We start from the raw sequence: 26,212 nt of genomic DNA, 5'->3' as shown, positions 1-26,212 counted from the left end.
TGGTCTATAGGGAGGGACATCCTGTGCGTGTACAAGCATATATAAAATAAATAAAAGGTAATTGGAAGGGCAGGGGGAGGGGAGACCCTAGTAGCCAGAGGAGGATTAGGAAAGGTTTCTTGTAGGAGTGAACATTTGAACTGAGATTTGAAGGAAGCCAGGGAGTCTGAGACATACTGGTAAGGAAAGGAGTGCATTGCAAACATGGTGGGGAGAGGGGAGAAGAAGTCTTTCCACAAGGACAGGGACAAGAGAATGTGATGTGAGAGGAACAGTAAGAAGTCCAGTTGGGTTGAACTGTAGAATATGTGAAGGAGGATAATATATGATAAATGTGGAGAAGTAGACTAGAGCAAGGATGTAGAAGGCTTTCATAAAAGCCAGAGGAGTTTGTGTTTTATCCTAGAGGCGAGAGGGTTCCATGAGCACTCCTTGAGCAGAAGAGTGACTGTGTCACACCTGGGCTTTAGGCAATAAAAAGGATCTTGTTACAAGCATAGAAAGATCATATGGGCTCCTGAACTGGAGGCAGAAAATTGGGAGGGTGATCTCCACCAACAGTAAATTTGAACAGTAACCTTGGACTAGCTTTGTGATCCTTAGGTCTACGTCATGTTGATGAGCTTTGTTAGGGGAATTGCAAATAGAATTCAGAATAAAACATGAGTGAATCTTCTCCAAGAAGCATAAGGGAATATAATTCTACATTGAGATGCATGAAGGTTCTTCTGCTTTGGGAGAGTCTGTTTTTCAGATAGAGCATGATGTTGGGATTCATACTTGGGGAAATTAATACATTTTTAATATGATACTTTTGTAGTATTAGAGAACCTTAATATTGATGAGGAGAGGTAGCATGGATGGAGACTTGACCTTAGCATCAGGAAGACTTGGGTTCCAGCCCTGCCTCTGGCAGGTACTGACTGTTACCTAGAGCCACTTAACCTGTCAATGAACCAGACAACTCTCTAGATAGCCGGTCAGTCTATAAACATTTACTAAGTCCTCCTATGTGCCAGTCACTGCACTAAACATTGGGGATACAAAAAGAGGCAAAAGACAGTCCCTGCCCTCAAAGAGCTTACAATCTGTAGGGAAAACAGCTAACAGATATGCACAAGCAAGCTATATACAGGATAAATAAGAAATAATTAAAAGAGAGAAGGCACTAGACTGAAGAGTTAGGAAAGGCTTCTGGAAGAAAACCGGATTTCAGTTAGGACTTAAAGAAGACTCTAAGTTGATGAACATGTGTGTGTATTTGTGTGTATGTATACATATATGTGTATACATATACATATATCTTTAAAAGGATAACATTTAAATAACAGGTCTGATCCAAAACATACATGCACACAGCTATACATATGTGTGGTTAAAATGGTATATCTGTATACATATGTATGTATCCACATGTATCTGTGTCTGTATAGATGTATGTATATGTGTCTGAGACATAATTTCACACCTAAATCCTCCATGTTCTCATTTTGTCCTTATATAATGGCCGTGAAGGGGAAGAAGGTTGCCTTAAAATTTTGTTTTCCTTTGCTTTCACTTAATTATTGGATTCAAAACTACTGTACCTTCTGCTTTTTTAAATCATTGTTTTGCTCTCATTTTAGCTTGCCAACCAAGCAGGAATTCCTGCAGGTGTTTATAATGTGGTTCCCTGCTCTCGTGAGAAGGCCAAGGAGGTCGGGGAAGCTCTTTGCACTGATCCATTGGTATCCAAAATTTCTTTTACTGGCTCGACAGCAACCGGAAAGGTATGTGAAAGATTACTTTAAGAGGTCATAAGAAATATAAAATGTTATTTTGTAGAGGAGAGGTAGAAAGAGAGAGGCCTCAGAGACAGGGTTGATAACCCCCACAATTCAGGACAGGAAAATGTCTGTAGTGCTTGGCCACCACACTAAGTTTTCAAAGGCAGCAGACCACTAGTGTTCTCTGTCTTCCCACCGCAAAAATTCAAGCTGCTCTAATGGCCACCAGGCCAACCCCCTAGCTTAGACTAGCTTTACCCTGGGGGAAATAACTTAAATAAGAAGGTGATTCATTTTAAGGTGGCCTAAAAAGGGAAAGTGATAAGATAGAATCAAGGAAAAACTGGATCTACTGATCAGGAAAGGCCTTCTGGAAAACTGAGGCCCTTTTGAAGGTGAAATTGTAGCTTGAGCAACATGGAGGTGCAGGGACCAACCTAGAAATAAGCATCTTGGCATTCCCAGGACCAATGCTCTTGACATAACAACACAGAATGAGTACTGCCTTAGCCTTCTAATAGAGCATTAGGCCTTTCCCATCCATTTTTCTTCACAGGGCATCTTTGCCATTTCTTAAATTCTGTGACTGCATAGTCACAGTCTGATAGTGGCCTCCATCTCAATGTGTGTTCATGGCTGGTTCTCCACTCTTAACTGCAGATTCTGTTGCATTATGCTGCTGACTCTGTGAAGAGGGTCTCCATGGAGCTAGGGGGGCATGCCCCGTTTATCGTGTTTGACAGTGCCAATGTGGACCAAGCGGTGGCAGGGGCCCTGGCTTCCAAATACAGAAATTCTGGTCAGGTGAGTCCTCTAGAATATTTCTAGAATTTTTGTTTGGAAAGCCCTGTCCCTGCCTTGAACATAATTTTGAGTATCCATCAGATTTTTTTCCTCCTTCCATTTCCACCTCTTCCTGCGGCTCACTTTCCTTGACATTTTCCTTAGTTAAGCTCCTACTCTTATGTTAGTTGATAAATTCAGTACTGGCTTTATAACTATTGGCTAAGTCCACTCTTTTCCAGAGGGCTATCACCTCTCAAGCTATGGAGGAAGCACTGAATGTTTGGACTAAAAAAAAAAATACTGTTTTTCCAGTTCTCTGTATCCAGAGGCAGGATGGTATAATAGGTAGAGTGCTGGCCTCAAATCCATGAAGACTTGGAATCAGGTCTTGCTTCTCACACATCTTGACCGTGAGACCCCGGACAAGTCCCTCACAGGCAGAGGGGTTCTTAAACCTATTTCGTGTCTTGGGCTGATGATAATCTGGTGAAGCCTTTTCACGCCTTCTCCAAATAATGTTTTTCAATGCACAAATTAAAATACACAGGATTGCAAAAGGAAACCAATTATTTTGAAATGTAGCTACCAAATATTTTTTAGAAACAAGTTCAGGACCTTAGGTTAAGAGCTTGAGATACGAGGCAGTTTTTTAAGACCATGAATTGCACAGAACAATTCTGACTCCCCTAGGTCTCTCCCTTTTCCTATTTCTTCATATACACATCACTTCATATTCTTGCTTAGGACACTGCCTAACACACAGTAGGTGCTTCTTATAAATGCTTTCTCCCCATTCCACTTCTCACCTCCTGGTATTTATTCTCAGCTCTCCTTGTTTGTCAGGCAGCAAGCCAGCCCACTTTACTACTTCTTGCATTTTAGTTTTTGGTTAATCAGTAAAGAGAACTTGGGGCTGAGAAATATGTCATTTGTACCCCTTGTTTTCTTTCCAAGTTAAAGAAAGAATGCAGTGTCATCTAAGCCCCCAGATATTTTTTACTTGCAAGGCTAAAACTGGGTGGGAAATAAACTAGGCCTCCTCTAATGTCACCTCTAATAGATAACAGTTGGGAATTATTAGCTTGGGCCAACTGCTTTGGACTCTTCTCATGTTTTGTCCCTTTTATATTTAGACATGTATTTGTGCCAATCGTTTCTTGGTGCAAAAGGGGATCCATGATTCCTTCGTGAAGAAGTTTGCTGAAGCCATTAATAGAGAGCTGCGTGTAGGTCATGGATTTGAGGAGAGAACCACCCAAGGCCCATTGATTAATGAAAAAGCAGTGGAAAAGGTAAATGAATCAATTAAAGCTTAGTCTCTGTCTTCAATATTAACATGGTCAGCTTAGCTAGTAGATCTTTGTCAGTGCTTAAATCTACTGTGGGAGAATTCAGTCAACAAGCATTTATGTAGGTCTTACTGTGTTCCAGGCACTACACTTAAATGCTAGAGAGACACAAATAAAAAAAAAGCTCATGCCCTCAAGGAGCTTGCCTTCTAAAAGGTGAGACAGCATAAATATAAGTGGGTGTATTCAATATGTTCAGGGCAGGTAGGTGGCTCAATGAGTAGGGTCCCAGGACTAGAGTTAGGAAGACTCAACTCTCTGAGTTCAAATCCAGCCTCAGACACTTACTAGCTGAGTGACCCTGGGCAAGTCACTTAACCCTATTTTCCTCAATTTCCTTGTCTATAAAATGAACTGGAGAAGGAAATGGCAAACCACTCCAGTATCTTTGCCAAGAAAACCCCAAATGGGGTCACAAAGAGTCATCCAACAGATAACCTTAGAGGGAAAGGCACAAAAAAGTGAAGAAAATCATGTAAAATGTACAGCTTGAGATAAATCTTTAAGGAAGCCAGGGATTAAAAAAAAAAAACAAAAGAAGTGAAGAGGTAGAGCCTTCAAAGCAGAACTGAGTTCTGAGAAATCAGAGAATAAAGTCAGCTTTCATCTGTTTCTTGAGTTAAACAGTATATTACCTGGAAGATTGATCATGAGATTGGAAGTTAGGAAATCTAGATTCTCTTTCTAACTCTTTCCCATAATTCACCCAGCTTCACTTCTGCTCCTCCCTTTCTCCTGCTATAAAATGGAGATAGTAGCAGTCTCCAGTCCTCCCTCCTTCCAGGGCTTATGATGAAGAAATACTGTTTGTAAGGCTCATTAAACATCTTAGAAGGAAGGCAGGAAGACTTTTGAAAACAAGTTTGTGTGCTGGCTGAAACACTGGGTTTGGTGTCATATTTCTTCCTCTTATTACAAATTATTCTTTCAGCCCTCACTTTTAGTACTCTCTCCAAATATTCATTAAATTCCTAAAGCTTCCAGCAGGGGGAGATAGAATACCAAGTGTTTAGTTGGGGATTTAGAGATGGAGGGGAAAACTGACGCTGAGGGAGAGAAAATTCTTCTTGGCAATTTTTAAATTTAAATGTCACACTTTAGGATGATCACACCTGGGAAAAAGGTTTTCCTATACTTTCATTCCTGTTTATTAAACTCCTTTTAGAATCACTCGAGGAATTTCCTTGCTAATCTAAGAATATAATATATTGCCTGGGTGGTCTGCTCTTATTGGAATAGAGATTAGATCTGTGATTTCAGGGGTATAGGGAACTCCTGGATGAGTCACTGGGGACGCAGATTAAATGACTTGCCTGGGTCACCCAGCCCATATGTGTGAGAAGTAAAGCTTAAACTCAGGTCTTGGCTGCCACCATCTTTAAAATCAAGGAGAAAATCAGTGCTATCATTATCATCTGCAGTTAGCCAGAAAAATCACGATGTGGAATGTGAATGCAAGAGAGAAAGAAAAACAGGAAGCAGTCATCTCAGCAGAGAGTAGAATGGGGGAGAAGCCTGTAGTTTGGGACTTGTCCAAGGTGAAAAAACAGAACAGCCCCAAAATTGGCAGCCTTACCCCACCAAAGTGGAAAATGCCAGATCACCGGAGTGTTTGGAGATCTATTGAAAATACCAGGGAACAAGTTAGGGAGGGTTCTTATTATGTGCTTTTGCCAAGCTCTCACTGCCTAGCAACTGAGCTGATCACACCAAAATCACATTCATCTGTGTCCCTTGTGAAAACAAATTGAAACACTGCAATGTGGGAGAGCTCTTAGGCTCTTTTAATTCTCAGGAGACCTTGAAGCATTTTGTTTCCAAAGAGAAGTTTCTTAAACTGTGTGTGGGGGAAGGTGTGTGAAGGTGCTCTTTACTTGGATGGTTTTGCTTTGGTCCCTTGGTGCAGGCTGAGAAGGACAACAGATGGAAAAGACCCATTAGTTCCTTGTGTCCCTGCCCTGCCAGCTCATAGAGGGTAACTGAAGCAGTGCTCTTTCTTCTCTTCCCGTCTAAGCCCTTGTTGTGACTGTTGGGAAACAAATGCTTTCTGTAGTTCTAGTCTCTAGCTCTCTCCTTTGGGAATCACAAAGTATGCCATGTTCCTTATCCCTACACCATCTGGCTAAAAATACCAGACTCAACCCCTGAAACAAGTCAAGCGACCTGAACCTTTAGAGAATATAGTGCAGGGTAGTGGGTAGGACTGGCTTTGGAGTTAAGGTCCTGTGCTGCCTCTTAGCTCATGTGACCAGGGACAAGTCACTGAATTTTCCCTTGGCCCTTATTTCCTTATCTCTAAGATGGGGGTTATTAATATGGTAATATATTAATTAGCATATAATTATATAATATATATAATTAATAATATAATTAGGTAATTAATATGGGTAATATATTACCCATATAGGTATATTACCTATATGGGTAATATATTACCCATATAGGTATATTACCTTAGGAAGTTATAAGGTTCAAAAGTTATCATGTATGGGAAGCACTTCATTGTTTATTAATTTCAGTTTTTATTATTATTAAATGATTTTGCTTCTTTTTTTGTCCTCAGAAGGTGGAGAAAGATAGAGGAAGAATGTAGGACTGAAAATGGTCATCATAGCCTTGATTAAAATATACTCAAGTATCCCTGTACATTTATTTGTAGATTATGCCTAAAATAAAATTACACAGCAGATCTTTTTAATAAGTTATTGTGGTTTTAGGAGATGATTAGGTTGTGGGAAAACTGCCATCTTTTCCATTTGCAATTTTTCTCCCAAATTTGGCCGTGGCCACAGCTGTAGCAGGATACAGCATTTTTTTTCCCTGTGAGTAGAGCAAATACTCTGGCCTGATTCTCTCAAAATGAGGTCAGGCACATCTTGAAGTACCTCTGAGAGGTCAAGTGTGCTTTTCTCTAATGCTCCTATTTAGGAGGTGCTCTCCCCGCTGTTAGCCACCATTGACTAGCCCCTACATCCATTTAATCAATTGGTTTTTACAAAGGGATATTTATTTCAAAGATACAGCAATAGCATTAGTACAAACATTTCTCCTTAAGAGTTTGGGGAAACACCTCAGTCTCTGAAGAGAGAGTGGACCTAGAATTCTTCTTTGCTGCTGCTATGTTCGGTCCTGAAGGTCGAGTCTCATTCCCCTGGGCCTCAGAGCTAGACCAGAGGCTGCAGAACTTTTTACAGACTCCAAAAAATCACTCTGCTGGTGACTCACTCTCCTGATATCTCACAGCACCTCTAATTTCCTTCACTTAAAATGAAAAAAACAAAACTTGGAGGCAAAGAACCATGGCCTATATTCACAGGCCACATGTCAGCCTCAGGTGGTGGGACAGGGAGTATAGTAAAATCTCTGCCTTCTACCCTTACATACAGCATTGTCTCTCACTAGAATGCTGACAGGCTAGAAGAAGTTAAACCAAGAGAAGGGAAATGAGGTTGAATGCCTTTTGAAGGCTCCGCAGTTCCAATCCAAGAGGCTCTCATTCACCACATGCCCAGTGACCTGTACCAGTTATAAAACCTGTGTAGAGCCTGTGCTCCAGATCTTCCCAATGTGCTTCCATTCCAAGGCATGCATCATCATGACTCTCCCAAAAGGAGATTCTCCAGTCTTATCCACTTGAGAAATTGCATTATTGACACTCTGTACGTGATCATAAGTACTGGGTTCATTGGCCAGTTCCCAGTTACATGACATTTAGCTTGTACATGAAGTTATATCCTGACGTTACCAGACCGTTAGCAGAATCATTGATCTTTTGTACCCACCAAGGTAGGTCAACATGTACTCGTACATACTCAGTCTCTGACTAAGAATGATAACATTTGAAGATTCTAAGTAAGATACCTAAGTTTTCCTGGCTTTGGGGGTGTTAATACTGGCCATATGCCTGTCTCTTTTTATTCTAAAACTTCGAGTTCATAAAGAAAGGTAAAGAAATTGAGTAATATTGCCACTTTTTGTGACAAGGAAGGATCTGGTGCTGGATAGGGGATAGGGACTGTGGATAGGACTGGACCTGTGATCTTATTGGTTATAGGGAACTCCCAAGTGAGGCAATTCCTTCTACTAACATAGGTAGGCACTTTTCCTGCAACCTAGAGTTTTAGAGAGCTGCCTAGAACAATGAAATATTAAATAACTTGCCCAGGGTCATATAGCCAATGTGTAACAGGTAGAATTTGAACCCAGGTCTCCATAGCTTTGAGACCAGCTAGATCTACTCTACCACGCTACCTCTCCTGATACTAGAAGAAGGAATCAAATCATCAGGAACAGACTGGAGGTTTTGAATAGCTTGATTCTAATTTCCATCTCTTTTCCATCCAGTCTTTGTACTTTGACCCACATTTTGCATTTTGGTAAGAATTTTTCAACATGTCTCAACAGTTCAGTGTAGGAGAGTTATAACTGGATAGGGTGGTTTTTCACCTATTCTTTCCTCATTGGGTTGAACTTGCCAGAAGTACCTTCATTCCCTGGGTATTAAGGGCCCAAGGTAGTTTGAGGAAGGGATAAGACAAAAGCTCCATTTGCAAGGGCTGTTATTACCATTAGCATGTAGTTTTAAGGGCTGTGAGTTTCAGCAAAACCGAAACAATATAATGATCCTTTGCCTAAAGGGCATGTTTTCTAACTTGTTGGGTCACATTATGTAAGATACTGTGCCATTCATATCTGTAATGATGTTTTAGTCTAAAACATAATCAAGCTGATAATATGGAATGCATTTCTGATCTCTTTTTGTTTGTTTTTGTTTAGGGAAAAAAAAAAGAAAGCACACCACGGAAGTGTGGTCCAGGGCTGGGCAAACTACCATCGTTAGCCCTAAATCCCCACTACTAGTGGTCCACAAGCTAAGAATGGTCTTTACATTTTAAAATAATGTTTTATTTGTATTTTAAAATGTAAAAGCCACTCTTAGTTCACAAGTGGACCTTATAAAAATAGGCAGATCTGGCCTTTGGGATATAGTTTGCCAGCTACAGTTTTGGAAACTGAGGCTTTGCGAAGTCAAATGACTTTTGCCCTGTGTCCCACGGCTAGTTAGTAATAGACCTGGATCTCAGTTACTTTAAATGAAATTTCTCTTTCTATCTGTTGCTGCCGGGTTCTATTAGTAATGTACAGAAATGCTGTATTAGTAATATATAGAAATGCTGCTGATTTATGTGGATTTATTTTATATCTTGCAATTCTGCTGAAGTTGTTAATTATTTCAACTAGTTTTTTAGTTGATTCTCTAGGATTCTCTCTCTAAGTATACCATTATATCATTGGCAAAGAGTGAGTTTCATTTCTTCATTGCCTCTTCTAATTTCTTCAATTTCTTTTTCTCCTCTTATTGCTATAGCTGACATGTTAAGTACAATATTGGATAATAGGTGATGATAATGGGCATCCTTGATTCACCCCTGAGCTTATTGGGAAGGCTTCTATCTTATCCCCATTACAGATGCTTGGTGATGGGTTCAGAGGGATAACTACTTATTTTCAGGAAAGTTCCATTTATTCCAGTGTTTTTAATGAGAATGGATATTACACTTTATCACAGTTTTTTCTGGATCTGTAAAGATAATCATAGGATTTTTGTTATTTCAGTTGTTGATATGGTCAGTTATGCTGATAGTTTTCCTAATATTGAGCCATTCCTGGTAGAAATTCCACCTGGACAGTAGACCTGGATCCCAAAGCTTAGTGTCATGACCAGTGATAATTCCATTAAACCTCACTGCCTCAGTTATCCTAAGTTCCCAGGTTCAGAGAGATATTACTTTTTGCTAAGAAAACAAGTCTACCCTAAGAAGGAAGAGAATTTTCCTCAAGGGAACAAGGCAAGATGAAAACCTTCCCCTTCCCTCCCTTCCCCCAGTTTTATCAGTTTCCTCTAAAACAGAAGAACACTAGCTGCTGCCAGCCTGGGACTATTTGGTAGGATCACGTGCTCCTGCAGAAAGCATGACAATATCTCAGGAAGTGAACTCTATTTTAGGATTCATCAGCATAAGCAGAAAAGCTGATTGGGACCTAATGCTGTTTAATTGGAGAATTAAGGCTCCATAGAGAAAAGCAGAAGAGAAAAAAAACCCTTCAAGTAAAAGGAAGTGATCTTTCCTTTTATCTCCCTCCTCTTTTATGATCCTTTCTCATTTCTTTCACCCTCTTTCTTCTCAACTTTTCTCCTCTTTCTTGTTTTCTCTCCCCCCACATTTAAAAATGTCCTTTCCCCCTTTCATTCTTTACTTTCTTTGCTTCTTAACCTCTTCCCTCTTTTATTTTCTCTCCTCAATATCCTCTCTCCCTTCCAGTCTTTGCCTCTCTTTTCCTGTCTCACTTTCTCCTCTCTTTTTTTCCTCCTTGTTCCTTCTTTCTTCCCTGCCTCCTTCAGGGAGGCTTATGATGCTTTAGATCAAGTTGTTGATGAGATCACAGCATGCTGCATGTGTCCTGTGACTCCTGTCCTTTGGCCACAGGTTATCTTATTCTGCTCTTCATTGGGAATCAAAATTGTGCTTGCTTACTAACCTCTCTGAAAATCCTGTCCTTTCTCTAGTACTGTCAAGATTTAAAACAGCAACAAAACCAACAAATGCTGATCTCGTGCAGGCTTGGAATAATAGGTTGTGGTTTTTTGCTTTTGTTTTTTTTAATGATTTAAGGTCACCGTCTTTGCAAACTCACCAAATAAGAAAACAAAGGAAATGATGACTAAAAGATTAAAAGCTATAGCCCCTCTGGTCATGATCCTAAGTCAACTCACACCTGAATAAAGCTCTTTAATGCCTGGGGAGGCACACCACAGTACACACAGCACTAGCTTGAGGAAGTAGTTTCTGGTGAGGGCAAAGCTGGTTTTGTTTTTTCTCTTTGTATCATGAATGCCTAAAATAGGGCCTGACATTTAGTAACTGCTTAATAAACGTTGTTGATTGATTGATGGATGGAATCATAATTCTTCCTTCCTCCACCCCACCACATTCTCCCAGCAACGCCCTATAGTGGTTAGACCAAAGCATTCTGATCCCAAAGGGCTAGAGTATGGTTCATCACCCCACCTCATTCCCACCCCAGCCATGGCAGTCCCAGACTGTGAAAGATGTCCTAGACATCCCTGTCAATTTGAGCTTTCAGGTTATTGACATGATCCATATCTCTCATTTGGTTGCTTGTGATTGCACTCCACCCAAGAACACATACATTCTGAGGCTGAAGGCTTGGACCATGACAACTGGACCAGGATGGCATTAGTTCAGTAAGGAGGCAGTTCTGACGAGGTGGCACAAATCCAACCTAGAAGAAAATGCAAGCTCCCGTCTGCCACCACTGTCTACTCTTAACACTGGCATTCCCCTCATCCTTTGATACTGCCAAGGCTGGATTAGAGTCTCCAAAACCATCCCCATCTCCTGAGAATTCCTTCCTTCCCCCTCCCCACACCTAATAAAATCTTTGTATATAAGGAGATATTTATTAAAATGTTTATGAATCTAATTTAGTGGTCATTCCTTAGACTGACCACAGTCTGGAGGGCAGCAGGTCAGTGGCTTACATTAGGGACATTTCATGTTCTTCAGATGGTTCTGAAGCTCACCAGAAATTTCTGGGGCACAGGCCAAGAGGGCCTCTTAGTCCAACAAAACTGGTTTATGCTGGACCAGCCTCTGCTAAATGCTTTGAGGCCCAAAGATAAAAGGCTGCCATCTGTCTATTGTCCTTTAGGGGTTGCCATTTGCTAGGCCCTCAAACACGTGTGTTTACAGTGTCCTCTTATGACAGAAGGGCATTTTGTAGAAAACACTATGTCTTAAAAACTAGCTTTCAATAAAATACCACATTTACAGTCACTAGTAGTGTAGAAATGCCCCAGCCTGCTTTATTTTCTCTGCTCTTTAAAATAACATTATCTCAGTGTCTCTTTACACAAGAGAAAGCATTCTCAACTGGCTTCTCCAAATCTTATTTTCTCTGTTTCATGCAGGTAGAGAAACAGGTGAATGATGCAGTTTCCAAAGGAGCCACCATTGTGACAGGAGGGAAAAGGCACAGCTTTGGGAAAAACTTTTTCGAGCCAACCCTCCTTAGTAACGTCACCTCAAAAATGCTATGTTCTCAGGAAGAAACTTTTGGCCCCCTGGCACCAGTTATTAAGTAAGAGCGATGCTATTTCAAAGTGGACAAGGGAGACCAAGGAAAGTTTCTGGAGGGTGGGCTATCAGAGGTGGAGAGGGAGCAGTCACATTCCCACCACTGGGAGTGAGGTTGGACAATCCAAAGAAATGTAAAGGCTTTGTTTTTTAATTAAAAGTAGTCTTGGAGCTGTTCGAAGTACACTCTGTTTTTAACAAAAAGCAAAAAAAAAAATGAGGTGGCTGAGGGATTTGAGCTGTGAAAAGTATTAATCATTGTGATGAAAACTTGGGCCCTAGTACTCATAATTTTGGTTCAGTCTTCCTGGGGGAAAAAGAAAAGAAAATATGGTGTTGTCAAACAGATTAGCATGGGCAGAGTTTTTTCTTATTTTTCATTTCTAAATATCTTTTGTTTTGGCATGACTTCTGAATATGTCCCTGTCCACTTCCCTACCAGCCATCCCTTGTAACAAAGAATACAAAAAACTTCCTTTTTAGGAAGTTCAGCAAAACTAACACACACCAAGCCTGGCAGTATATGTAGTATTCTACATTCATAGTTTCCCATCTCTGCCAAGAGGGGAAGGAGGGAAAAGAAAAGAGAGATGGAAGGGGAGAGAGAGAAGGGTGCATTTTCTCATCACTTCTTCAAAGCCACGAGTTGTCATCATGTTTACACAGAGTTCAGTCTGGGTTGTTGTGGTGGTGGTAGTGATTGTTGTTAATTCCTTTCATTTTATATTGTTGAAGTCACTGTGCGTGTTGTCTTCCTGGTTCTGCTTATTTTTGTCTTCATCAGTTTATGGCAGACAATACCGTATTACCACAACAATAAATACCATACAGGTAATAAATGCCATGTAACAATACCATAGCTGGTGGATTGATCATAAGTGACTTCCCTAAGAGAGGACAGGTTGAACAAGCACATGAGTAAAAGGGATCAAAATAGTGGTAATGGAGATGAGTATAGAAAAAAGACAGCAAAGAACACCTGAGGCAGAAAGACAATGCTGAAGGAGCATGGGTGAAGACTCAGAGGGTGTTGGTTCAGCTCCTGACCTGTCCAAAATCACGTCTCTGGGGCATATAGTTTCCTGATGTGTGAAATGAAAACCTTAGTCTGGACTTGTGCAGTGTCTTCTAGTTCTAAATCTGTGAGCCAGAGAGCTCTTCAGATATTTGAAAGGATATTAGAGAAGATGGATTCAATTTGTGAAGGAAAGAAGGAAGGAATATGGAAGGAAGGAAGGAATGCAAGGAAATAAAGGAAGGAAATATTAATGCTCACTATGTGCCTGGCACCATGCTATGCCCATTACAAATATTAGGTAGGAAGTTCCCCATCACTAGGGTTCTTCAGATCAAAGTCAGATGCCCACTTGTCAGGATGTTGTAGTAGGAATTCTTGTCTGGATATGGATTAGAAGAGGTGTCCTCTAAGGTCCTTTCTAATTCTGAGACGATATGATCCTGTGAGCATTGTCAGGGGCACTATAGGAGGTACAGGGTGTTTCTCTACCAGTCACCCCCTCTTCCAGATAAACTGCTTATCTTCCTGTGATGTGCAGTATTATCAGGTAGATTAGCAGAAATGCTCATCTCTGTTCAGTAGGTTGACTTTGAGGCTTGTTGTTCCAGCCTAATTAGAGTTAAAGGAAGAGCAACACGTATTTGTAAACTGAAAAGAAGAATAATCTGCTCACTTTCCCTCCCTGTAATAATTTTCAATATAGTTTCTGATATATGCTGTAGTAGTGCAAAGAGCCCTGGAATTGGGAGTAGGAAGGCCTGGGCTCAAATTATGACTGCTAATTACCACTTGTATGAGCTTGAGCAAATCCCTTGCCTTCTCTGGGCCACACTTGCCTCATTTGTACAAAGAGAAGATTCATCTCCAAGGTCAATTCCAACTCTAAATCCTGTAATCTTCCTATCCTATTGGAGAAAAATCTTCCATTTAAAGTAGTCACCCCACCCTAGATATTAAATCTGTCCTTCAGAACTGAGAACCCAGAGAAGCCTTGCTGCCAAATGCCTACTTTGCAGAATGTTCAAAATTTGGGAAGTAAGGGGAAGAGGAAAGGGACAATCTTATTTGCCTATTTGGCTATGTCCTTTTTATACCAAAAAAAAATTTTTTTGGCAGATTTGATACAGAAGAAGAAGCCCTGGCTATCGCCAATGCAATGAATGTGGGTTTAGCAGGTAAGTTTGGAAGTCATTTTTGTTTGTTTGTTTGTTTGGTTTTGGTGGGTAAGAGTTGTTGGTAATATATTCAAGCTGGTGTTTCTTGAGCATCCAGTTCATCATTTCCCTTGATCTTTATATTGGTCTTTCAACTTTGTTCTGATTTATCACCAATAGCCCCACTGATTTTTTGTTATGTTTTTCAGTAGGGGTGATGGATTTGTGCTTCAGAATCCCTTCTTCTTGTTCTCCTTGTTACACATGTATGGAGTCCCCTAGCGAGGGTTAGGGGTGCAGTAAACTAAAGCTAACTAACCTGGATAGGAATCAGACCTGCCACTGTGACTTCTTTCCCACTCCAAACAGCAGAGGCACAGTACCTATTTAGACACCAAGTGTTTCTTCTGCCAATTTACTGACTGGAGGCATTTTTTAAAAAATCTTTTTCATTTACCTTAGTACTGTGAAACTCTTAATTTCATCAGTATGGGTACTACCTTCACTGAGGCAGATTGTAACCCCTGGAGGACATCAGTGAACCTCCATGCAAAAGTGTGTCTGTGTGAGTGTGTGTGTGTGTGTGTGTGTGTGTGTGTGTGTGTGTGTGTGTGTGTGTATGAATGTGAGTGTATATAAAATATGATTTTACATGCTGGAGTTTTTAAAACTGCTTCATATAAAAATCATTGAAGCCACTGCTTTGGAAGGATTTCCCATTCCTTCTGGCACCTATTGAATTAGAAATATAGCTTTGAAATGTTTTGGAACTGAACTGCACATAGCTTTTCTACTTGTCTGAAACTGGCCAAGGGAGGCAGAGAGTAGGAAAATATCTACTGGCATTTGCCAAGGTAAGTAGCCACCCTGTGTTTCTAACCTCGTTAAAGGCATATGTGAGTGTGTGAATGAATGAAGGAGTAATTTCATTGATTGAATGAATATGTATCTACTGCCTACTGTGTGTGCAGAACTATGGGAGAATAAAGAAAAGTGAGCTAATCCTTTCTCTTTAGAAATGCACCTAGTAGGTTTGTTGTACACCCAGTAGTACATAAGCTATAGAGATGGGGACTAGACCTGTGATTTCGTTGTCCTAAGTGGGGAGACTCCCTGTACCAATGCAGGTTGGCACCTTCTTTGAAACTTAGTCTGAGAGTTGCCTGGGGTCACACAGCCATGTTGCCTATACATAATGGCCATCATAAATAGACAGGTAATTACAGTACAAGGCATGACGTTTAAATGTGTGTTGTAAATGGTACAGACAGTAAGCCCAGGGGAGTTCAGGGGGAACAAGAGATCACTGAACTGAGATGATTAAGAGGGCTTCATGGTGAAGGTGGCAGGCATTTGAGCTGGACCTTGAAGGAAACAGGTAGTGTGGGTGAAGACAGGCATTCGCTTTGGGAGGAATTGTGTAACAAAGGCATGAGGAAGGAAACCACAAACTGCGCTAAGGGAACCTTTATTAGAACAGCTGGACTAGAGTGGAAGGTTTATATGAGGAAGTATAGCAAGAAATAAAACTTATAGAAAGCTTAGCTCAATGCCTGGCACACAGTAGCCATTTAATAAAGATTGGTTGAAAGAGAAGTTCTGCATTGTACACAGTTAACAGTAACATTGTGCAATGATTGACTGTGTTAGACTTCACTCTTCTCAGCAATGCAATGATCTGAGACAGGCCTCGTGAAAGGATTTGTTCTGTGAAGTTTGGATTCAGTCAAAGGGTGGCACTTGAGGACCTAAAGGGCCACATGTGGCCTTGAGGCTACAGGTTCCCCATCCATAATCTAAGTAACAAGTCCAGAAGACCAGTGATGGAAATTGCATCCACATCCAGAGAAAGAACTATGGATCTGAATGCAGATCGAAGCATACTATTTTCTCTTTTTTTGTTTCTTCTTCCTCGTGGTTTTTCCCTTTTGTTCTGATTCTTCTTTCACAACATGACTAACGTGGAAATATGTTTCATGGGATTGTACATGTATAACCTGTATCAAATTGCATGCCATCTTGGGAAGGGAGAAGGGAGAGATGGGGAAAAATTTAGAACTCAAAGTCTTATAAAAGTGAATGTTGAAAACTAAAAATCAATCAATTAAACTTTTAAAAAAGAAAGAGAAGTTCTAAGCAGTTTGTAGAAGGTTGTGAATGTCAATTAAAGGAGTTTGGCCACCAAGAGCCATGGAAAATTTGAGAGTGGGAAGATTACCTGATCAAAGCATTGCTTGAGGAAGATGAATCTGTGTATAGGATGGTTTGGGACAGAGGCAAGGGAGAAAGGCCTGGTGTCAGTAAGACCGATTTGGAGGCCATTGCAAAATAGTGGTATAAGACTAAGCTAGAATGGGGACAATAGAATAGAAAGAATATCAGTAACAGATGACATTTATCTAGTGCTTTAAACTTTGCAAAGCACTTGACATAGCCACAACAACCTTGTGAGGGTGCTGTAATTATCATCCCCATTTTACAGAAGAGGAAGCAGGCATGGAGATGACATGACTTGCTCAGGTTCACACACAGCTACTGAGTGTCTAAGGCAGTATTTAAACTCAGAATCTTCCTGATTGCAGGCCAAGCACTCTATCCACCATGCCATCTTAGTTACCTGAGATGACACAAAGGAAGAGTTGACCAGAATTGGTGACAGGCTGGATGGGCATAGGGGTGGGGGACAAGGAAAGAGAAGGATTCCTAGGTTTCAAGCCTTAGTGACTGAAGGAGTGATGAAGCCAGTAACAGAAGGAGGACAACTGGTTCAGGGCAAAGATAATGAGTGACCTTGGTTTTAAATATAATCTTATAATATATCAATATTCTTGTCCCTGTGGCAGGTTATTTTTACTCTCAGGATCCAGCCCAGATCTGGAGGGTGGCTGAGCAGCTAGAAGTTGGCATGGTTGGAGTTAACGAGGGATTGTTGTCCACGGTGGAATGCCCTTTTGGTGGGGTGAAGCAGTCTGGTCTTGGACGAGAAGGTTCAAAGTATGGTATTGATGAATATCTGGAACTGAAGTATGTGTGTTATGGTGGCTTATAGGAATCACCAGGTGTTCTGTAACTTAGGGGGAAAAAATCCCTCCCCAGATGTTAGAGAATGCCATCTAATATATTTTAAATAAATCTTTAGAGTCCTTATAAATGACCTATAAATGTGAATTTAAAAAGCCCTCATCCAGTCCCACATCATCTTGTGTGTTAGCTGATAGTGGTCCTCAGATTCTTGACAGGAACAAAAAGTGAAACCTGTAAGTGTCCTTCCTGCTTGTAGTATGCTGAGGCTGAGTTTCAGGTAGTGATTTCCAGCCTTACCACGGTGCTGCCACCTACTACTGAGAAGAGTTCAGCAAGAATGTCCCTCATGCTGTGGTTAGGAGTGGGTGGTTAGTACTGAAAGCACCAGAATAACCATACCATAAGCCCATTTGACCTCTAACAAGGTTCCATAGCATGGCGGGCCTCGGTGTGAGGAGGAAATGCCTTCTTGCACATTCTTGCTGCCTGGGCGTTGCAATTGAGGTGCAATCTGGTCTATTTTTAAAAACAGTTTGAAATAGTACAGGGTGCCTGTGTTTCTTTGTGGACAGAAGGAACATTTCCTCTCTTTTTCTATCTCTGGCTCACTTCTTAAAATTGAAGTCTACAATTTGTGTTTACTGAAAGGAAGAAAAAATTGTGTAGGCCGTTTCACGTCTTTTCCTTATTTAAGAAGTAAGCAGGGGACTGAAGCTGAGAACTGTGAGTTTGGAGAAGGAACTCCAGAGTGGACGTCGGGATACCTAGATTTAAGTATCTAAACTACTAATGTGCAGTTTTGGCAAACCATCATGTCCCTAGCCTTCAGTCATCTCATCTGCAAAATGGTGATACGTGCCTCTTCCTAATTCACAGGGATTAAAACTGTGCCCAGGCCTTCATAAAAAGAAAGTATCTATTTTGGAAAAATGAGAGTGCCATTTAAGTACAAGCTGTCATTATCATAGCTCATAGCCCTTTGCAGTTTGCAAATGGCTTTCTGGGCAAGGAACTAGAGGTAGGTGCCGCCATATTATTATCTCCATTTTACAGATGAGGAAACTGAGGTTAGAGCAGCTTATACATGATTATATTGTTGATAAGTAGTAAAGGTAGATTCCCTAACATATGGCCCAATGTTCATCCCACTACTCTAGGCTGCTTTTCTACTGTTTCGATCCTATTTTCATTATGATTATTACTGTTAATATCAGTGTCCCCAGTCAGCTCTACTCTTGGCACTTACATGTATGGTGGGGTGCGCTCACAGGAGCCCCTTAATACAGGATACTTTGTGTTAGTGACATCTGGCTAGCCCCACTCTGCGTCCAAGAGGACTGCCTTAAGTTTAGTCCTGTAGGAGACCAAGTGGTGGTCACCTATGGCAGTGGTGTCAAATTCAAATACAAACAGGAGGCCACTAAATCATACAAAACCACACATGATCATTGTCTTTGTTCCATTGTATTTGTGTTTGTTTTGTTAATTTTTGAAATTAATTTAATTTATTAATTTTTAAAATTAATTAAACTTGTTAATTTTGTTCATTTGTTTTGTTACTTCTCTATTACATTTTAATCTGGTTTGGGCAAGTGGCCTGCAGGCCAAGTGTTTGACACCTCTGAGCTATAGCCTTTTCTCCCAGTCCTACTTTAGAGGGGATTGTTTCTCTCTCCTCAAAAACAGAAACTCACATTAAACTTGAAAAAAGAGAAATAAATTGGTGGAGTGAGAAGAGCACTGAATATGGATTCAGGATCTGAATTTAAGTCTTGCCTCTGTTGCTTTGTGAGCTCAAGTAAATCACTTCACATCTGTGGGTTTTGTCATCCGCAAAGTGCTAGGATCGGACTAGAATAATCCTAGTCCATCATCTAGTCACTAAATGAATCTCGACGGTCCTGGTCAGTTCTAAATCCTGAGGACTGTGAACCTATGCAAGTTTTCCATAATTGAGCTTGGTGCTGTGGAGAATGAGTAACTGAGGCTTTTATGCCTCGTTGCACATCTGGTTGTTAAATTAATTGAAAATTTCATTGACCTTTGGTGCATTGCCTAATTTATAAGTGGTCATCAGATTGCATTGAATTAAGAACATGTCTTATTTCTTTTTTTTTTTAATTTTATTAATTTATTTTGATTTATCAACAATCACTTCCATATGCTTTCGAGTTTAAAAATTTTCTCCCCCTTCCTCCCCCCCACCCTCCCCAAGACAGCGCACCATCTGATGTAGGCTTTACATTTACATACCCATGAAACATATTTTCACATTAGTGAAGTTGTAAGTAAAAATTAAAACCAATAGGAGGAACCATCAGAAAGATGAAACAAAACTCAACAGAAGGTAAAAATGAGTGATAGTGATTCGACTTCCATAGTTCTTTCTTTGGATGTGGACAGCATTTTCCATCCGGAGGCCTCTGAAGATGTCTTAGATCCTCGTAATGCTGAGAAGGGTTCAGTTTAACAATATTAGTCATCGCATAACGTGGCTGTTATTGTGTACAGAGTCCTCTTGGTTCTGCTCACTTCACTCAGCATCAGACCGTATAAGTCTTTCCAGGTTTTTCTGAAGTCAGCCTGTTCATCATTTCTTATAGCACAATAGTATTCGATTACATTCATATACCACAACTTGCTCAGCCATTCCCCAGTTGATGGGCATCCTCTCAATTTCCAATTCTTTGCTGCCACAAAAAGAGCTGCTATGTATATTTTTGTACATGTGGGTCCTTTTCCCATTTGTTTGATCTCTTTGGGCTATAGCCCTAGAAGTGCTATTGCTGGATCAAAGGGTATGCACATTTTTGTAGCCCTTTGGGCATAGTTCCAAATTAGAACATATCTCATTTCTTGATGATACCTATGGGGCATACTTATTTCTCTTTCTTATCCGTTGTTGCAAACTGATATTTTGGAGAATGTTCTCTAACACTTAAGATTGGCCATCCCTCACTAAATAAAGAATGATAAAGTGTTTGATTTCTGAACTGATTCTCTGCTCTCCTCTTCTTATATTCTCTTGCACAAATTCCCCAAGACATCAAAAGGGAACTCTGGGTATAGGAGAGAGATAGGAATGAAGTAGAAATTAAGTACACAGCTCTTAAGGGAGGCTGTGCCTAAATAATCCTGAGCCTCTTATATGACCATATTTCTGAGCTCCATCTAATACTCAGCCCCTTATTCTTTCTCCTTAGTCCTCACTCCAAGGTGGGAATTAAAATTATCTTTATTGGTTATCAGAAAGTTCAGAAAAATCTTTGTATTTGTGTTAGCATCAGCTTTTCTTGAAACTGTTTTGTGTTTCACCCCATACCCTAACCATGCGGATCATATTCCTAGGCTTAAAAGAAAAAGAAATCATATTTAACTTCAGAATGACCTGCTGAGAACTTCTGCTACTAGTATCATATAGACAGTTCAGTGCTTCTTAAACTTCTTAAGCCCCATATGGGGCCGCAACCCACAGTTTAAGAAGCAGTGAAGGGGTTGTGAGTGGGCAAAGTTTAAGGAGCCCCATAAAGTGATGCATACACAGATAAATGTTGATACTATTCCATTTTAACATTTTTGGATGATCACATGTGAACTTCTCAAGGCCATTGTTGCCACTGTAGAAAACAACAAAATGAAAAATATTCTTTCATTTTTTAAAAAATCTAGAATCTTGGGGTTTGAAGAGCTTAGTATTATTGAACTTTTAAATGCCTAGGTAATTTTATCATGCAATGAACCCCATAAGGTTCAATAAAGTATATAAATTGAGACAACAGCCCCCATCATCATATCATTGATTAAATTTTACATGTGTTAATGAGAGAAAAAGATAACTAATTCTTCATTAAGATGGTATTAGGGGACATGTTGATTTGTTTCATTTGTTTGTACTTGTTACAAGAGAGGGAGTGGAAGGGTAACAGTAGAAAAAGAAAAAAGCATCAATAAAATATTTAAATAGGAAAAAAGATAGTATGGCAGAGTAGGAGGGAGGAGGATTTGTTTTCAGTGAACCTTTTTTTTTATCCTTCTAAGGCTGATGACTTGTCTGATAGATGAATCATTGTTTAAGCTCTTTTCCATCATTATGCAGAAGTTCAACATCCAGACTTAGAAGATCTTTTTTCCTTACTCATTTACCAAGTAATTACCTATACCTCTGTATAGATAATATCATGCTAGGCTACAGTGCAGTGAGCATTTGCCTAGGAGGTTTCCAACCATTGCCACATACCTAAAATGAAATTACCTAGAGATCAAGTCCATTGGCCTGAAGAAATGTTCCTCCATTTACTCCTAGTTATGTACTAGAGTCAGTTTGCTGCTGATATTTTGGTCAGATTGGGCTAGTTTTTAAAGTGTGATTTTTATCTTGGTTTTTTTTGAAAGATGTTTTTAGGCAAAAGTTGGTTTTTTGGGGGGGCAGGGGGAGAAGTTTATTTTGATGGAAACAGCCAAGGGAGAATAAAGTTCAGAAGCACAATGTAGTCCAATCTATTGTTCTGCTCTTGTTGTTTTAAAACTTGCCAAATGATCTCTCTGTAAGGGTGGGTCCCAGTGTTTTAATAATTTGTATGCAGCTAATTTTTAGATTATTTCCTGAAGATTTTTCCTAGTGTGATTTTTAATGTTAAACTTTGTGGGGGAAAAAATTGAAAGCAAGTATGTAATAGGAAATGTCCTTCAATCTTACTTTTGACTGTGTATACACAAGCTCATATATGTGAATTCTCATTCTTGTTCTCAGGGTATGTGTATGTGGCTTTATCAGTGTCTACTTTCCAGAGAATTAGATTTGTGTGTGCAGTTAATAAACATTCAATTTTAACAATAGTATTTCCTATTTCTGTGCTGGGACTGGTTTCTGTTTGTTTCTTCAGTCAGATTGTCTTTTTTTTTTCCATTTTTGTTTTTCATTAGGGACTAATTCTAATGTATGTCATTACCTTTTGGGATTTGGAGGTTGACTTGCCAAATGTCAGAGTTGATGAGTGATCTCCCCAAGTTCCCTTTCACCTTCCTTTTATTTATTCAGTCTCTTCTAGTAGAAAGGGGGTATGTTTATATCTTGACACTTGACTTTTTTCAGCCCCAGTAACTTTTTCTAAATGAATTTTTGGTAATATCTTTTTTAAAAAATTTAATATTTTATTTTTCCTCAGTTACATGTAAAAACAGTTTTTAACATTTGCTTTCAAAACTTTGAGTTCCAAATTCTCTCCCTCCCCATCCCACCACTGTTGAGAAGGCAAGCAATTTTATATAGGTCATACATGTGTAGTCATGCAAAACATATCCATACTAGTCATGTTGTAAAAGAAAACAAAAAAAACTCAAGGAAAATAAAGAAAGTAAAAAAGGTATGCTTCAATCTGCATTCAGACGCCATCAGTTCTTTCTCTGGGGATGGATAGTATTTTTGATCATAATTCCTTCAGAGTTGTCTTGGATTGCTGAGAATACTTAAGTCATTCTCAGCTGATCATCTTACTATATCGCTGTTACTTTGTACACAGTACATTTCACTTTGCATCAGCCCATGCAAGTCTTTCCAGGTTTTTCTGAGAGCATTCTGCTCATCATTTCTTATAGTTCAATAATATTTCATCATAATCACATACTACAACTTGTTCAGCCATTCCCCAATTGATGGGCATCCCCTCAATTTATAATTCTTTACCCCAGAAAACAGGTGCTATAAATATCTTTGTACATATAAATCCTTTTCCTTTTTATCTCTTTTGGGATACAGACCTAGTAGTGGTATTGCTGGATCAAAGAGTATACATGGTTTTATAGCCCTTTGGGCATAGTTCCAAATTGTTCTACAGAATGGTTGAATCAGTTCACAACTCTACCAGTGCATCAGTGTCTCATTTTTCCCACATCTCCTCCACCATTTGTAATTTTCCTTTTCTATCCTATTAGCCAATCTAATAGATATGAAATAGTACCTCAGAGTTGTTTTAATTTGCATTTCTCCAATCAATAGTGACAGTATTTTTTTCATGTGGCTATATAAAGTTTTCTTTAGTCTTTCTCTTCTCCCTCTCTCAGAAAGCCATACATATAACAAATAATATTTGTATAGAAAAAGAAGAGGGAAAAAAAATGCTCAGAGGTGATCAGTACTTCTAAAAAAAGTCTGAAAATATGAATGGCACTTTTGTGGACCTCTTGCTTCTACAAAGGCTTGAGGTGGAGGTGTTTTCTCTTCTTTGGAGCCATGTTGTTTTTACAATTTTTCAACATTCACTTTTTTATTTTTTTTTTTTATTTATTTATTTTTGGTTAGGCAATGGGGTTAAGTGACTTGCCCAGGGTCACACAGCTAGTAAGTGTTATATGTCTGAGGCCAGATTTGAACTCAGGTCCTCCCGAATCCAGGGATGGTGCTCTATCCACTGCGCCTCCTAGCTGCCCCCAACATTTACTTTTGACTGTTTTGTAGTGGTTCTTTCCATGTACTCTGTGATAGTCATTGTGTATATTGTTTATTTAACTTTGCTTATTTCACTCTGCATCTGTTGGTATAAATCTTGCCATGATTCTCTGTATTTATCGTATTCATCAAATATCTCATTTGACCCTCACAACAACCCTGGAAGGTTGGTGCTCTTATTGTCTTCATTCTGCATTTGAGAAAACTGAGGCCGACAGAGGTTAAGTTACTTCCCCAGGGTTACACAGCTAGCAAATGTCTGAGGCCGCATTTGAACTTGGGTCTTCCTGATTCAGGCCCAGCATTCTATCCACTGCGCCACCTAGAGGACTCTGGTGAGTATTACACCTGTTAATATTATCTGATACTATCTCTAGAGAACTACCATACTGGTCTGAGCAGACATTTTCCTTCCAAAATGGGACCCTAAGTGAGGCTTGTGATTACGCTTTTAGTATGACAGCCACTTTAAGCATTCCTGGCCACCCCAGAAAGAGTAGTTGTAGTCAGTCTTCCTGACTTGAGGCCCAGTGTAGTAGTACTGCTGCTGCTGCTGCTGCTACTACAACAGCACCAACACTGGTATTGAAGTCAGGAAGACTGACTATGATGACTATCTGGCCATAGTCAGTCTTCCTGACTGCAGGCCCAGTGCTATATCCACAGTCCAGGCTGTCCGTGTTTTATGCTCAGGTGACCAGGAAGTAACATCAATCAATCCATCAATAAATTTATTAAACACCAATTATTAAACATGTCAGAACTATGCTAAGCACTGGATGTCAATAGCCTGAGTTAATTAAGTCTTTATGATATGGTTTCAATACTTTTTTAAGGGAAAATTAGCCTAACTTGCATCAGGATGAGATACAGGTGTGGGGGGAGGGTGGTAGGATATCTCCCATCACAACCCCTGAAATGAGAGTTGTAAGGCAGAAAATTATGTAGATTTGCACTGAAAAATGATGGCCCCAGTTTATTGTATAAGACAACTTTTTGGGAGAAACTCTTCTTCCTAAATGTAAACATAAAGCCTTTTCCACCCAAAGTATAAAGCATCATAGCAAATTAGAGAACCCAGAAAAGTGGGGAAATACAGAAAGACATACTTGGGCTGAGGAGGCGCACACTAATGAGGCCTCTCTTAATGGCTACTCTATTTCAAAGCTTGAAAATCCCATTATTTGGGGTGAGGCTACCTCTGCTGACAATATTTTTATTCTGACATTGAGCTCACCTCTGCATCATCCAGGGAAATAACTCCTCAAAGGGGGAAGGGAAAATGGAGGAAACTGAAAATGCTTTGGAGGGGGGAGGAGCTGCTGTCCATAGCCTACCTGCCCCTCACGCCCCACTCTCCAGACTCATCATTGAATAGAAAGGAAACTTTGATAGACTTTAAAGTGAGATCTTTATCTCTAGGGGACCTCAGGCCAAGGATGTAGTTGCAATCTGTGCCTCACCCAAGTGATAGAACCAGCAGTAGGGGTGTCCAGCCACAGACTCCTCCAGCCTGTGTGCAAGTGGATGGAGAAGCTGTTGTTAACTGCCTCTACTCCTTCTGGGCTGGCCAAGAATGTTGAAAGTGCCTGTCATACTAAAAATGTAATCATAGGTCTCACTTAGGGTCTCATTTTGGAAGGAAAATGTCTGCTCAGACCAGTATGGTAGCTCTCCAGAGATAGTATCAGATCCTGTTGGTTGTAGTTTGTTATAGCATCACACAGTTGGAAGGGACCACATTGACTATCTAGTCTGCCATATACAGCATACCCAACAAGTAGTCAGCCAGCCTTTGCTTGAAGACCTCCAGAGAAGGGGAAACCCACTACGTCCTGAGGTAGCTTATACTACACCCACCCCTGGCTAGTTTTGATTATTAGCAAGTTTGTCCTTCAATTTAAGTTTTTAATCTGCTCTAGCAAGCTTTACCTATTCCTCTCAGTTCTGCACTATGCCAAACAACATAATCTGATCCCTCTTCCACATAACAGGCCTTAATTTAATGGTTATAAAAACACATACACACCATGTGCAAGGCACTGGGTGAGGAGACAGATATGACAAAAATAAAATCCTTTTTCTCAGGGAGCTGACATCCTCCTAGAGTGATATCATATGTATACAGGTAAGTAAATACAAAGTATATAATTTCAGGAAGAAGGGGACTAACATTTGGGCAGGAGTGGGGTAAGGGATGGAATCCGAAACATCTTCTTGGAGTAAGTGGTACAGAAACTTCGCTTGAAGAAAGCTGGCTCTTTTCAGGGGGCAGATGCAAGAAAGGGTAGCACTCCACCCATGAAGGGCAGCCTGTGCAACAGCAGAGTTGCAGCTAGCGCACCAGTTTGGAGCAAAGTGTGTGAAGAATATTAAACATGGCATATCTGGAGAAGGTAAGTGGGAGCCATGTTGTAAAGTGCTACAAAAGCCAGGTGGAGCTTTTTGTATTTTATCCTATAGGTAACAGGGAACCACTGGTTTCTTTTGATAGGTGAATGACACAGTCAT

The 26,212-nt window shown here is 40.1% G+C and overlaps 1 protein-coding gene across 2 annotated transcripts in view; it reads left to right on the top strand.

The window, feature by feature from the left end:
• ALDH5A1 (aldehyde dehydrogenase 5 family member A1) overlaps positions 1–22,095 on the top strand; it is a 43,878-nt gene extending 21,783 nt beyond the window's left edge. The window contains exons 5-10 of one of the 2 annotated variants that reach the window (XM_020986839.2): positions 1,626–1,769; positions 2,427–2,570; positions 3,686–3,844; positions 11,895–12,064; positions 14,195–14,253; positions 17,076–22,095. In XM_020986839.2, the coding sequence (XP_020842498.1) occupies positions 1,626–1,769; positions 2,427–2,570; positions 3,686–3,844; positions 11,895–12,064; positions 14,195–14,253; positions 17,076–17,281 (882 nt within the window). In that variant the 3' untranslated portion in view covers positions 17,282–22,095. The remainder of the gene's footprint in view (positions 1–1,625; positions 1,770–2,426; positions 2,571–3,685; positions 3,845–11,894; positions 12,065–14,194; positions 14,254–17,075) is intronic. The other variant, XM_078153569.1, reaches the window with a different exon arrangement.
• The last annotated feature ends 4,117 nt before the right edge of the window (positions 22,096–26,212 follow it).

The sequence above is a fragment of the Phascolarctos cinereus genome, unplaced genomic scaffold (assembly GCF_003287225.1).
Source record: "Phascolarctos cinereus isolate Bilbo 61053 unplaced genomic scaffold, phaCin_HiC Scaffold_4;HRSCAF=312, whole genome shotgun sequence".
Taxonomy (NCBI): domain Eukaryota; kingdom Metazoa; phylum Chordata; class Mammalia; order Diprotodontia; family Phascolarctidae; genus Phascolarctos; species Phascolarctos cinereus.
Note: the sequence above shows the minus strand (reverse complement) of the source record. Positions and strands in the feature narration are given on the sequence as shown.